The sequence below is a fragment of the Cuculus canorus genome, chromosome 25, assembly GCF_017976375.1.
Source record: "Cuculus canorus isolate bCucCan1 chromosome 25, bCucCan1.pri, whole genome shotgun sequence".
Classification (NCBI taxonomy): Eukaryota; Metazoa; Chordata; class Aves; order Cuculiformes; family Cuculidae; genus Cuculus; species Cuculus canorus.
The window spans coordinates 6,510,587-6,522,755 of NC_071425.1; the positions used below are offsets into that span (position 1 = coordinate 6,510,587).

Consider the following 12,169-nt stretch of genomic DNA (forward strand, 5'->3'; position numbering starts at 1 on the left):
ATGCGATGCCGTTTCTGATCAGGCGCGGCACGGGCAGCCCGGGCGGGGTCCTCGCGGAGAGCGTCCCGATTGCCACGGCAACGGGAGGGAGCGCGGCGGAGCGGCAGCGGCGGAGCGAGGGGGGGCTGTCGCGATAGTGAGGGCCCAGGGGCTGTCGGGATAGAGCCGGGGGTGCTGCCGGAGTGGGAGGGCTGTCGGGATGATGAGGGCCCAGGAGATGTCGGGATAGTGGGGGGGGAGCTGTCGCGATAGTGAGGGGCCAGGGCTGTTGGGACAGAGTGAGGGTCCAGGTGCTATCACGATACGGCAAGGGCCCAGGGGCCATTGGGATAGAATGGGGGTCCCAGGGGCTGTCGGGATAGTGAGGGCCTGGGGCTGGCAGGGCAGAGTAAGGGGCCAGGGGCTGTCGTAATACAGTGAGGGTTCCTCAGGGGCTGTCAGGATAGAACGAGGGCCCAGGGGCTGTCATGATAGTGAGCTTCCAGGGCCCGTTGGGGCAGAGTGAGGGTCCAGCGGGTATCGTGATAGAACGAGGGCCCAGGGGCTGTCATGATAGTGAGCTTCCAGGGCCCGTTGGGGCAGAGTGAGGGTCCAGCGGGTATCGTGATAGAGCAAGGGCCCAGGGGCTGTCAGAATAGAACGAGGGCCCAGGGTCTGTCAGGATAGAACAAGAGCCCAGGGGCTGTGGTGATAGTGGGGGGCTAGGGAATGTCGGGACAGAGCGAGGGTTCCAGGTGCTGTCGCAATACAGCAAAGGTTCCTCAGGGGCCATCGCAATAGTGAGGGGGCAGGGCTGTTGCAATAGTGAGGGAGCCACTATCGCAATAGTGAGGGAGCAGGGGCTGTCGGGACAGAGCAAGGGTCCCAGGGGCTGTCAGGGCAGAGCAAGGAGGCAGGGCTGTCAGGATAGTGAGGGTCCAGGAGGTGTTGGGGCAGAGCAAGGGGCCAGGGGGTGTCACGATAGAGCAAGGGCCCAAGGGCTGTCGTGATAGTGAGGGTCCCAGGGGCCATTGGGATAGAATGAGGGTCCCAGGGGCTGTCAGGGCAGAGCGAGGGGTCGGCGGGTGTCATGATAGTGAGGGCCCAGGGGCTGCTGGGATAGAGTGAGGGTCCCCCGGGCTGGAGGCGTGTCAGGGGCCTGTGAGGCTGTCATGATAGCGTGAAGGTCCCAGAGGCTGTCTCGATAGCAGCAGGGTTCTCAGCTGCCGGGGCAGAGCTGTTGTGGCGGGTGTGAAGGTCCCGGGAGCTGCTGGTGTGCACGGTCTGGCGGGGCTGTCACGACAGGAGTGGGGTTCCCAGGGCCAACCCAGCAGGCTGTCGTGATACGAGCAGGGCTGTCGGGACAGGAGTGGGATCCCCGTGCTGTCCCCGTCCCACTCCCGCTGTCCCCGCAGGCCCCAGCTTGGGCAGGGATGGAGGCGGACGGAGCCGTGGACCCGGTGGCGCTGGAGCGGGAGCTGCGGGCGGCCGTGGCGGCTGACGAGCGGCGGGAGCGGGAGAACGCGGCCAAGCTGCGGGCGCTGCGCCAGCGCGTGCCCTCCTATGAGGAGTTCAGGTTGGCGGGGCAGGGCTGGGCGCTCCCGGCTGGATCCATCCGTCCCTGGGACAACCCAGTCCTTGGTTGCCTTTGGAGCTCTTCCTTTGGGAGCACCAATTTGGGGAGCTCAGACCTGGCGGTTTCCATGCTTTCTGCTCCGGGTGACTGCGAGCGCGGCTTGATGGGCAGCAAACCCGGTGACTTGAGTCCCCATCCCTGGAGGTATTTCAAAGATGGGTAGACGAGGTGCTCACGGACATGGTTTAGTGGTTGATAGGAATGGTTGGACTCGATGATCCAAGAGGTCTTCTCCAACCTGGTGATTCTGTGATTCCCACAAAGACCCCAGCGCCGTGGTGTGGAGCCACGGTGGCACAGAACCTTCACCGTGCATAAGATTTGCCTTCTGGAACAACTGGTGGGTGTGGGATACAATCCCAGATGTTCTCTGTCTCCAGGGCAGGTCCCTGTGGTGGCCACACTGTGGACCAGCGGTGGGATGGTTCCCTTTCCGTGCCATGTTCCCGGTGGTGGCACAGGAGTAGGGGGTGATGTGTATCCCCATGGCCCCCACCCAGCGTGGTTGTGCTCCAAAATCCATCACCGTGTTCTCCGAGGTGGTTTGTGGCATGGCTGGAGTGACCCACAGGTGCACTCAATGCCCACCAAAGTCCTGGATCCACCTAGAGATCCCTCTGGGGAAGTCCCTGTCCCTTGACGTCCACGGATGGATCTGTAGGTGGGTCCAGGACTTTGACCACCCCTCAGCAGGCTGATATGGGACTGGATTCAATTCCATTTGTGGCTTCATCTCTGCCTGCACTCAGTGAGGCCGTCTGATCCCTGAAAGGCAGGAAAACACTTCAAAATGGCATTTTCTCCCCCAACATTCCTGCCAGTCCCTAGGAAAAGATTCCTGTGTGATTTCAGGCTGGTTTATCCGTGTGTTGGTAACTAAAACTCAGCTGAGGGAGGTACCGGAGCAGCTCCTCTCTGTGGGTGCAGCATCTTCACTCGTGTAGCCCACGCTGGCGCAGGGGCACAGACCTGGACCCCTTCAGAAGTCTCCTGCCGGCTGTCGGGAGGACTGACTGCAGGGATTCATCCCACGGGATGAGAAGAGCCATGTGAGCCGCTGAGTCCGGCTGCTGTAGTCAGACACAGATGTCAGTGGAATAGGACGCTGAATTCAAATGACTCCACCAAGCTGTGCCTGCTCGGCGTGCTGCGAGCTGCAGAACAGTCCCTTCATCCTGAAGAATTTGGGTCTTTCCTCTGGAAGTCCTAAAGGTACGGAAACTTCAGTGTACGCTAAGGAAACGCCAGGAGGAAACAACATTCCTCAGGCTCTGGAGGAACTGCAGGGTGGAGGTGCAATGAGGAACCACGGTGCCGCAGCCAGCCGGGAAATTCCTGCCCAGCTCATCCTGACATTGGATTGACACCGGATGTGTGAGGGGAATGTGCCTGTTGAGCATCCAATGCAATGGCTGCTCTTTTCTTCTGACCCATCTCTGATGCTTCATGATCTCATCTGAGTCCCAGTCTTGTTTGATGGAGCCACAGGATGGTTTGCGTTGGAAGGAGCCTGGAAAGGTCACCCAGTTCCACCTCCCACCACTGGATCAGGGGCTCCAAGCCCCATCCAACCTGGCCTTGAACCCCTCCAGGGATGGAGCAGCCACCACTGCTCTGGGCAACCTGGGCCAGGGCCTCCCCACCCTAACAGCAAAACATTTCTCCCTGAGATCTCATCTCCATCTCCCCTCTTTTGGATGAAAACTGTTCCACTCATCCCATCCCTGCCCTCTGTGATCAAGAGCCCCTTCCCAGCTTTCCTGGAGCCCTTTTCGGTACTGGAAGCTGCTCTAGGATCAGCCTGCAGCCTCTCATCCATGAGGTGCTCCAGCCCTCGGATCATCTCCGTGGCCTCCTTTGGACCCACTCCAACAGCTCCGTGTCCTTCCTGTGCTGAGGACTCCAGAACTGAATACAGACTCCAGGTGGGGTCTCACCAGAGCAGAACAGAAGGGCAGAATCCCCTCCCTCACCTGCTGGTCCCACCACTGGGGATGCAGCCCAGGGCACAGTTGACTGAGCTGCAAGTGCACATTGCCATCTCATCTGATTTTTTGACCATTTGTTTCTCCAAGTCCTCCTCTGCAGGGCTGCTCTCAATCCCTTCATCCCCGAGTCCATACTGATGTTGGGCGTTGCCCCAGCCCAGGTGTGGCCCTTTGCACTTGGCCTTGTTGAAGTTCATGAGATTCACAGGAACCCACTGCTCCAACCTGTCCAGGTCCCTCTGGATGTTACATGTGGCCCAAACAGAAGTTGCTTTAGAGAAGATGCTGGAAGTGTTTGATCTTGCTAAGTATCCTTTCCCCCTTCTTGTTGCCTGCAGGAACATTGTGCTGGCGTCACACCTGAAGCCCCTAGAGAAGAAGGACAAGATGGGAAAGAGGAACATCTTATGGAATCCTTATGCAGCCCACGCCAAGACCCCACAAGGCAGCGACATGGAAATACTCCAGGTGAGGGAGACGCACTCCAGGACTCCCGTACCTGAAGGGGCTACAAGAAAGCTGGGGAGGGACTTCTTCCAAAGGCATGGAATGATAGGATAAGGGGGAAAGGCTTTAAATTGGAGAGGGGGAGATTTAGACTAGACATAAGGAGGAATTTCTTCACGATAAGATTGGGGACACACTGGCCCAGGGAAGCTGTGGCTGCCCCATCCCTGGAGGTGTCCCAGGCCAGGTTGGATGGGCCTTGGGCAGCCTGATCCAGTGGGATGTCCCTGCCCATGGCAGGGGGGTTGGAACTGGATGATCATTAAGATCCCTCCCAACCCAAAATATTCTATGATTTTAAGAGTTTGTGTACATCTAAAAATCACTCCGGGCATAAAACAATGCTGGATTTATTCAGAACTATCTCCACACGTGAGCAAGCCTGCAGAGTCTCCAGGAGCACTGGTGTCTGGATAACCACAGGGACCATCTTGGCCCCTACTTTGTGTCTGGAAAGACCTTCCACCAGCTGCTTCCATAAGAGTCTGCTTCATCCCTGTGGGAATGTGAGCCCAGCTGCACAGCGCCGAGCAGGCCTCCCGACACCCTGCTGTGATGGTGGCCAGCAACAGATTCTTGGGGAAGAGTGCCCTCCCTTGACCACGCTCTTCCAGCTGGCTGCGGTTTGGAGACCGAGAGCCAGGGCCGTGCATCTGGATCCTCACATTTAACAGCCCCAGACATGAGCTCTCTGGATGCAGCCGGTGCTTTTTCACCCTGCTGTTCAGTTTACACAGGATATGGAAAAGTGCTGGGTTTTGTGGAAAACCTGCTGTCTGATGAAAGGAGGCCTCTGGGAGCTCCTCCTTTCTTCGGTTGTGAGAAACAGTGATGAAACACCCTCTGTATAGGTCAGTTGTGATTTGAGTGGCATCTGTCCTGCCCATTCTGATGGCCTCTGCCCACACTGGAGAGTCCTGGTCACTGGATGGTAGCCAGGAATGTTTCCCATAAATCATAGAATTATAGAATAGTTTGGGTTGGAAGAGACCTTAAAGATCCTCCAGTTCCAACCTCCTGCCATGGGCAGGGACATCCCACTGGATCCGATTGAGCCAAGGCCCATCCAACCTGGCCTTGAACACCTCCAGGGATGGGGCAGCCACAGCTTCCCTGGGCAGCCTGGGCCAGTGTCTCACCACTCTCATGGGGAAGAAGTTCTTCCTAATGTTTAGTCTAAATCTTCCCCTCTCCAGTTTATCCCTGTTCCCCCTCGTCCTATCCTCACAAGCCTTTATGAACAGTTCCTCTCCAGCTTTCCTGGAGCCCCTTCAGGTACTGGAAGGTCACTATAAGGTCTCCTCAGAGCCTTCTCTTCTCCAGGCTGAACAACCCCGACTCTCTCAGCCTGTCCTTGTATGGAAGGTGCTTGTGGATCCATGTTTCTTGTGGATCTGTTGACACTGAATTCCATCTCCCTGTTTATCAGGAGATCCTTTTGCTACTCTTCTAGGCAGCTTCACGTTTGCTTAGACTGAGCAACGATGTCCCCGGAGCAAATTCTGCTCCTAATCCCATTAGCGCCTGGGCTCTCATCTCCAGGGCTTCTCCATTCTGTGTTCAGACACAGCCCGGTGTTGCTGTGCCTTGTTCTCACTCTCTCTATAAAAGCCTAAATATTTTAATCCTCCTTCAGTGTGTGCGTCAGTGAAGTCAGCACAGACTGATGAGTTCAGCAGTTCAATTACATTTTGTATAAAACAGGATTTCCTTTTATCTGGAGATGCCACATTGAGCTTGGCTCTTTTCCTGCACGCTCTCTGCCGCAGACCGTATGGATGCAGTACGTTAGGAGAAGGTCTGTTAGGACCAGCTGCATATTTTCTAGGGTTTGCATCTCATATCTTTTATCTGCTCCCCCTTTCGATTTGCATCATGATGCTTGAGATGGAACTGAGGCTTTCACTGAACTACCCTGGTCCCAGGAGATCCCTTCCTGAGCAGGGATGGTGGATCCAGACTGGGCAGTGGGTCTGGTTCTGGTTAGAGCCGGGGTTACCTCATGCTGATCTGTGTTTGTCCACACTGGGTTTCATGTTACATCCATTCTTCCATTATTTTACCCTGAAGTTCTCTGATTTCTGTGGGGCTTGAGGAACCTCATATTATATGAGATTCCACCAGGCTTTGTGCTGGGTCCTGCACTTGGGTCCCAACAACCCCACACAATGCTCCAGGCTTGGGGAAGAGCGGCTGGAAAATTGCCCAGCAGAGAAGAACTTGGGGGCGCTGAGTGACAGTGGCTGAAGGTGAGCCAGCAGTGGCCCAGGTGGCCAAGAAGGCCAACAGCATCCTGACTCCGATCAGCCATGGGGTGGCAGCAGGAGCAGGGCAGGGACTGGGCCTCTGGACTTGGCATTGGTGAAGCTGCACCTCGAATCCTAGGTTCAGTTTTGGGCCCCTCACTGCAAGGAGGACATTGAGGGGCTGGAGCGCATCCAGAGAGGGGAACAAAGCTGGGGAAGGGTCTGGAGAACAGAGGTTCTGAGAGCAGCTGAGGGACCTGGGGCTGTTTGTTCTGGAGAAGAGGAGACAAGGGGAGACTTCATCGCTCTGCGCAGCTCCTGGAAAGGAGGTTGTGGTGAGGTGGGTGTTGGGCCCTTCCCCCAAGAGACAAGTGATGGGACGAGAGGATATGGCCTCAAGTTGCACCAGGGGAGGCTTAGATTGGATATTCGGAAAAACTTCTTCCCTGACAGAGTGGTGAAGCCCTGGCAGACGCTGCCCAGGGCAGGGGTGGAGTCTCCCTCCCTGGAGGGGTTCAAAAACCATATGGCCGTGGCACTTGAGGACAGGGTTTGGTCAGCGCAGTGGGGATGGGCTGACAGTTGGACTGGATGAGCTGAGAGGTCTTTTACTACCTTGACAATTCTATAATTCTATATTTCTCTGTCTTTCTCAATGTTTTGCTGCCTCACAAGCTTTATGCGGCCCTTTGTGGTATCCAAGCCTGAATTAAAACCTCCTCAGCCCTGCACAGGTTGATCGGGGAGGGTGGGGATAAAAATCAAGTGGGAACAAACCAAAAAGAACTGAGTAACTATTATTTTTTTCCTTCAGGAACTGGATCAACTGCCCAGAACATCTGCTGAATTTTACAGAGATTGGCGCAGATGCTTAAAAAGCGGAAAAGAAAAATACCAGCTTCTGCTTGAACTCGGAGGGGAGGCCTTGGGCAGAATCTTTCAGGCTGATTTGGGCTTTGGCCTCCTGGGTGAATTCCTTACGGTGCTGGCAGAGAACGTCTGTCCTCAAGATGGAGATGCCATTCTTCAGATCTTACAGAGCCTTTCGGGTACCAAGCGCTTCGGGTTAAACGTAGATCTTCTGAGTGAGCTGGAGAAGGAGAGCAGCAGGGATTTGTTTAGGAAGCTGCAGAGAATGAGGTGGAATGATGGGACCGCTCGCCATCCCAGAGGCCGAGCCGGCTGCGAAGCAGAGAGGGAAGCCCACCTCATGGACATCAGCTTGGAAAAGGAGGAAAGGATACTACTGGAGCTGATGGAATGTTACCAGGTCAGCTGAAAGAGCAAAAGCATTAGGGTTGTGCAGAGATTGCGCGAAAGAGGCTCAAAGCTTGACTTTGGCATCCGACCTTGTGTGTGACAGAAAAACTGGATATTTTTGGAGTGTTGCTGTATGTTTGTCTGCACCTGGGAACCCCCCAGAGCAACAGTTTTGCGTAAATAAAGATTAGTTACCGAGAGGGCTGCGTTGTGATCTCTGGGGCAGGGTGGCCTCACACATCTCTGGCAGAGTCTCGTAGATGAGGAGAACAAGTGAGGGAAAGGAAAACCAGGCTGATGGTTTTGGAAGAGAAACCAAATCCAAGTAATCCCTTCCCTTTTTCGTCTCTGTCCGTTGTCACTGTGGGGTTTTAAGAAGTGTAAGCAATGACACTTTGTGTTTACCTGTGCAGTAGAGTGGCTGGTGGAGATGGAAATGCTGTGCGTGGTGGTCTGTCTGGGATTGATCCATCATTATTCCACCCCAGCCACCAAGGCACGCAGTAAACCTCCGAGATCCCGTCACCTCATGGTCCTGTGACCTCCGACACTATCTGGTTTGCTGAAATCCCACTCAAATTGACATTCAGAAGGACCTGACAGACATCAGGCCAACAAAGAGCTGCTCCAGGACTGCCTAACAACGCGTATAAACAGAATAGCCTTTCTGGTTTGGCGGTAGCCTTCAGAGAGGCCCTCATGGCACAGCACCCACCCACCAAGCTTCTCCTGCAGTTCTGGTCTGGGAGGATCCTTGAGCTTCTCCCAAGTGCTGAAGAGCCCAGCGTGTGTCAGAGTGCTCAGACTCCCTTGAATTCAACTCAAAACCAACTGTCAGACCCGTTTGAATCATAGAATCACCAGATCGGAAAGGACCCACTGGATCATCGAGTCCAACCATTCCTAACACTCCCTAAACCATGTCCCTCAGCACTTCATCCACCCGTTCCTTAAACACCTCCAGGGAAGGCGACTCGACCCCCTCCCTGGGCAGCTGTTCCAGTGCCCCATGACTCTTTCCGTGAAGAATTTTTTTCTGATATCCAACCTGAACCTCTCCTGGTGGAGCTTCAGGCCATTCCCCCTTGTCCTGTCCTCTGTCACTGTGGAGAAGAGCCCAACTCCCTCCTCTCCACAACCTCCTTTCAGGCAGTTGTAGAGAGCAATAAGGTCTCCCCTCAGCCTCCTCTTCTCCAGGCTAAACAACCCCAGCTCTCTCAGCCGCTCCTCGTAAGACTTGTCTGGTTGCAAAACCCAGCTAGAGGAGCGAAAGGTAGAGCCACTCTGGCAGACCATAACCATCCTCTCTCATCTTCTCTCCAGAAACCACCAGGATCCTCATTGATGATCCTCTGAGGCAGTCGCATGTTGGGCTTTGTGGCGTCTGTCTTGGGGACATCTGCGTCCCTGCAATCTGCTGTAGGTGCTGTTCCTCTTGCTTTTGCAACTTCCAAATCGGAGGACTAGCAGAAAGCTGAATGTAATGATGACGATACTGGAGCTTCCCAAGGTTGGGGTGGAGGATGTTGATGCTGCAACAGTTCTGGTACGACCGTTACAGTTATGGTAGAACAGCCAAAGTGCTTTGAGCAGTCCTGAGACTCAGGGCTTGCACTCATCCTGTGTCAGGAATGGGAGCAGCCTCCTGCATCTCCATCGCTTAAGGAGGGGTGAAGTTCCCATGATGTGATGAGAAGACTCAGGAGAAATGAAGAACAGGAGAGTTGTGTGAGTATGTGTGGAAGGATGGACTGTTAGACCAGTCAGGATTGGTTTCCCAGCTCAGGGTCTGACCTGAGCTCAAGAAATGCCAAAAGCTGAGCTGCAAGTCCCACCAGAGGCAGTGAGGAGCACGTGGCTCACCTGCGCCCTTGGAGACGTGTTTAAGGCCTTCAGGGTTGGTTCCAGCATCAGAGAGGGGCAATCTCAAGCATTGCCTGTGCAGAGGGGCTTCAGCTTCACACTCGGAAAGCCAACAGGAAGGTGTAAAAGTCTAAACACTGTGTTTGAGGTCTTTCCTGGGCTACAGAGGCCAGCTGCCATTCTAGGAGGATCTTCCTGGGGTTCATTGTCCTCAGAGGGATCAGAGAAATAATTAACATTTACTGCATGAGTCGTTCAAGAAGTTTGTGTTCCCCTGTTCCTACCACACTTCCCACCTCTGCAACTCCTCCCTGTGCTGTGCTGCGTGAACGACCTGCCCGTTCGTTGCCGGGGACACAGACAACGATACTCTAGAGCACCCGAGAGAGGTTCTACAGTCTGTATCCCAGGAGAGTCTGTGTCCAGGAGGACAGAGCGCTTCCCAGCAGGTTCTGGCTGGGATGGGATAGTCCAGCCGCTGTTTGATCCCTGTGGTCAGCCCGAGTGCTGCCGGCGGGAGGGCGTTTATAAACCCCGTCCTTGGTGAGCGAGCTGGTGTGGGCATTGTCCCTGCCCGGTGCCGGCACTGCTGACCCCACATCAGGTTCCTGCATCCAGGTGGTGGTGGGGTTGGTTCTGCAATGGCGGTGAGGGTGCTGGGAGCCACTGTTCTCCTCTGCATGGCAGATGTTCTCCATGCTTTTGCCATTGAAGAGAAAGGAGATGTGTTCAACAGGATGGCTTGTCCTGCTTTCCTGGTGTTCGTCAACACCGCTTACTTGGCCGGCATGACCTTCGAGCTCCCCTGCAACTGCAAACCCAAAGAGGTCTCTTCTGTTGTCTGGTACTTCCAGAAGAACATGGGCAGCCCAAAAACCACAGTCCTGACAGACTTTTCTGGCAATGTGATTGTTGACTCGAGTCGTATCCGCACGGGCAGCGACATTCTGAAGCGTTTCTCTATCCGCATGTTCAGTCTCATTGTCTTCCAAGCCCAGGAGACAGACTCGGGCCACTACCTGTGTGGCACTAAGAAAGGGGACTTCTTTTACGGCTACGACGTGGACGTGCAGCCCATCAAGAACATGAGAGTGGCTTTCATAGACAGAGACCAGCACGTCCAGGATGACTCCACGGAGAAGCTCTTCAGCTTCTTCACCACCTTCTGGGACTGGACCAGATGTGACCGCTGTGGGGTGAGAGGCGAGCAGCGGCGCATAGGGCTCTGCTACGTGCGGAGCACCAAGCTGCACCCTCGCTATCAAACTGCCGTGCCCAACGTCACGTCCTGTGGCTCGAAGGCTGTCCCTGCACATTTGCGGCGGCCTGGCCACCTCCGGAGACCCGAGATAGCCATCCGGAGCTGCCTGACCCCTTGCCTGAAGAAGGAGGTCCCCAAGGAAGGCGTGCAGGCCATTTCCAATTTGATTTCCAAGCTGGGTGCGAAGCCCTGGCTGCCCCGTGTCCCCACCCAGTTTCACAAGCAGCCCGTTGGAAGTGGCCTGGTCATCACATGCCCAGGAGCTCGACCTGAGCACGCCGTGGCCTGGGACAAGGAGTCCGTCCGGCTCTACCGCTCCCGTTACCTCATCGGTGTCAACAAGAGCATGCGGATCTTCATTGACCACGGGAACCACCTGCACATCCAGCGGGTCCAGGTCAACGATGAAGGCACCTACTTCTGCTGGCTGGAGGGCAAGATGGTGGCCGGCTTGCGACTCAGCGTGTCCTTCCAGCGCCGGCGCTGGCGGACCTTCGATGATCCCGAGACCATCTACGCTGTCAAGGTCATCGGTTTAAGCTACCTCGTCATCTGCGGGCTCTTCATTGTCATCCACGTGTGCCGCTCCTGCCGGTGGGTGTTGTGGTACCTTGCCAGGAGATAGAGTCTCCACCATGGCCATGAGGGATCGCTCCAACTCCTTGGACCACCATCCTGTTGGAGATTTCCAGTGTTCTCACCACATGCTCATCCTCCCTTTCGGGTTGAGAGCGTGACAGTGAGGACCAATGTGGAGAACTTCTTGTGCTGCAGATCTCTTATGGCATTTCCCACCACCTCGGTCTGTTCCCGGCTTGTTTTAAGCTCAATGGAGTCTTTTCAAAGAATACTTGGAGCTGGTAGAGGATTTTCTGGCCAAACCCTACAAAGTTCTCGAACTGCATCAGTGATTTATTAGAGCTGGTTTTCTAAGAGCCTGCTAAACAGATCCATCAAACTATTTTAATCCAATTAATTCTTGCTCTTCTTACCTTTGTATTTAGCTTCTTTTCATTGCTGAGAACTCCGAGTACCAATGTTCCACAATGTTCAATGTTCCTTTGAGCCCCTTAGCTGAGAAAACCCATTTGGGGTTAAACATTTTTCCATTATTGAAGGAAAAAAGGTATTCTTCACATTAATCTGGTGATTTTATACAGAGATTTCCCTGGGTTTTGGTTGGTTTTTTTTCAACTTGCCCAACTCAGTAAAGATTTGTGAGTCGGTCTTTATGCCTGACAAAATTATCGTGGGTGTACTCCAAAGAGGACGGCATCTCTGCAGGGTTTAGGTGGCCACTTGCTTTCTCCTCAGCATAGAATCATGAAATCATAGAATAGTTTGGGTTGGAAGGGACCGTTAAAGGTTATCCAACCCCCCTGCCTTGGGCAGGGACACCTCCAACTGCATCAGGTTGCTCAGAGCCCCA

General features: G+C 54.7%; 2 protein-coding genes across 3 annotated transcripts; both read left to right on the top strand.

Moving 5' to 3' along the window:
• The first annotated feature begins 5 nt into the window (after positions 1 to 5).
• On the top strand, positions 6 to 7,848 carry CCDC103 (coiled-coil domain containing 103). 2 transcript variants are annotated; one of them, XM_054088150.1, is made up of 4 exons: positions 6 to 136; positions 1,395 to 1,759; positions 3,942 to 4,071; positions 7,171 to 7,848. In XM_054088150.1, the coding sequence occupies exons 2-4, from the start codon at positions 1,413 to 1,415 to the stop codon at positions 7,633 to 7,635; spliced, it is 942 nt and encodes a 313-aa protein (XP_053944125.1). In that variant the 5' UTR covers positions 6 to 136; positions 1,395 to 1,412; the 3' UTR covers positions 7,636 to 7,848. The 2 variants fall into 2 exon arrangements, with proteins under 2 accessions (XP_053944125.1, XP_053944126.1); XM_054088151.1 differs by having other exon boundaries at positions 1,395 to 1,555; positions 7,171 to 7,847.
• Positions 7,849 to 10,120: 2,272 nt separating this feature from the next.
• Positions 10,121 to 11,365, top strand: FAM187A (family with sequence similarity 187 member A). Its single transcript, XM_009567298.2, has one exon. The coding sequence runs from the start codon at positions 10,121 to 10,123 to the stop codon at positions 11,363 to 11,365; it is 1,245 nt and encodes a 414-aa protein (XP_009565593.2).
• The last annotated feature ends 804 nt before the right edge of the window (positions 11,366 to 12,169 follow it).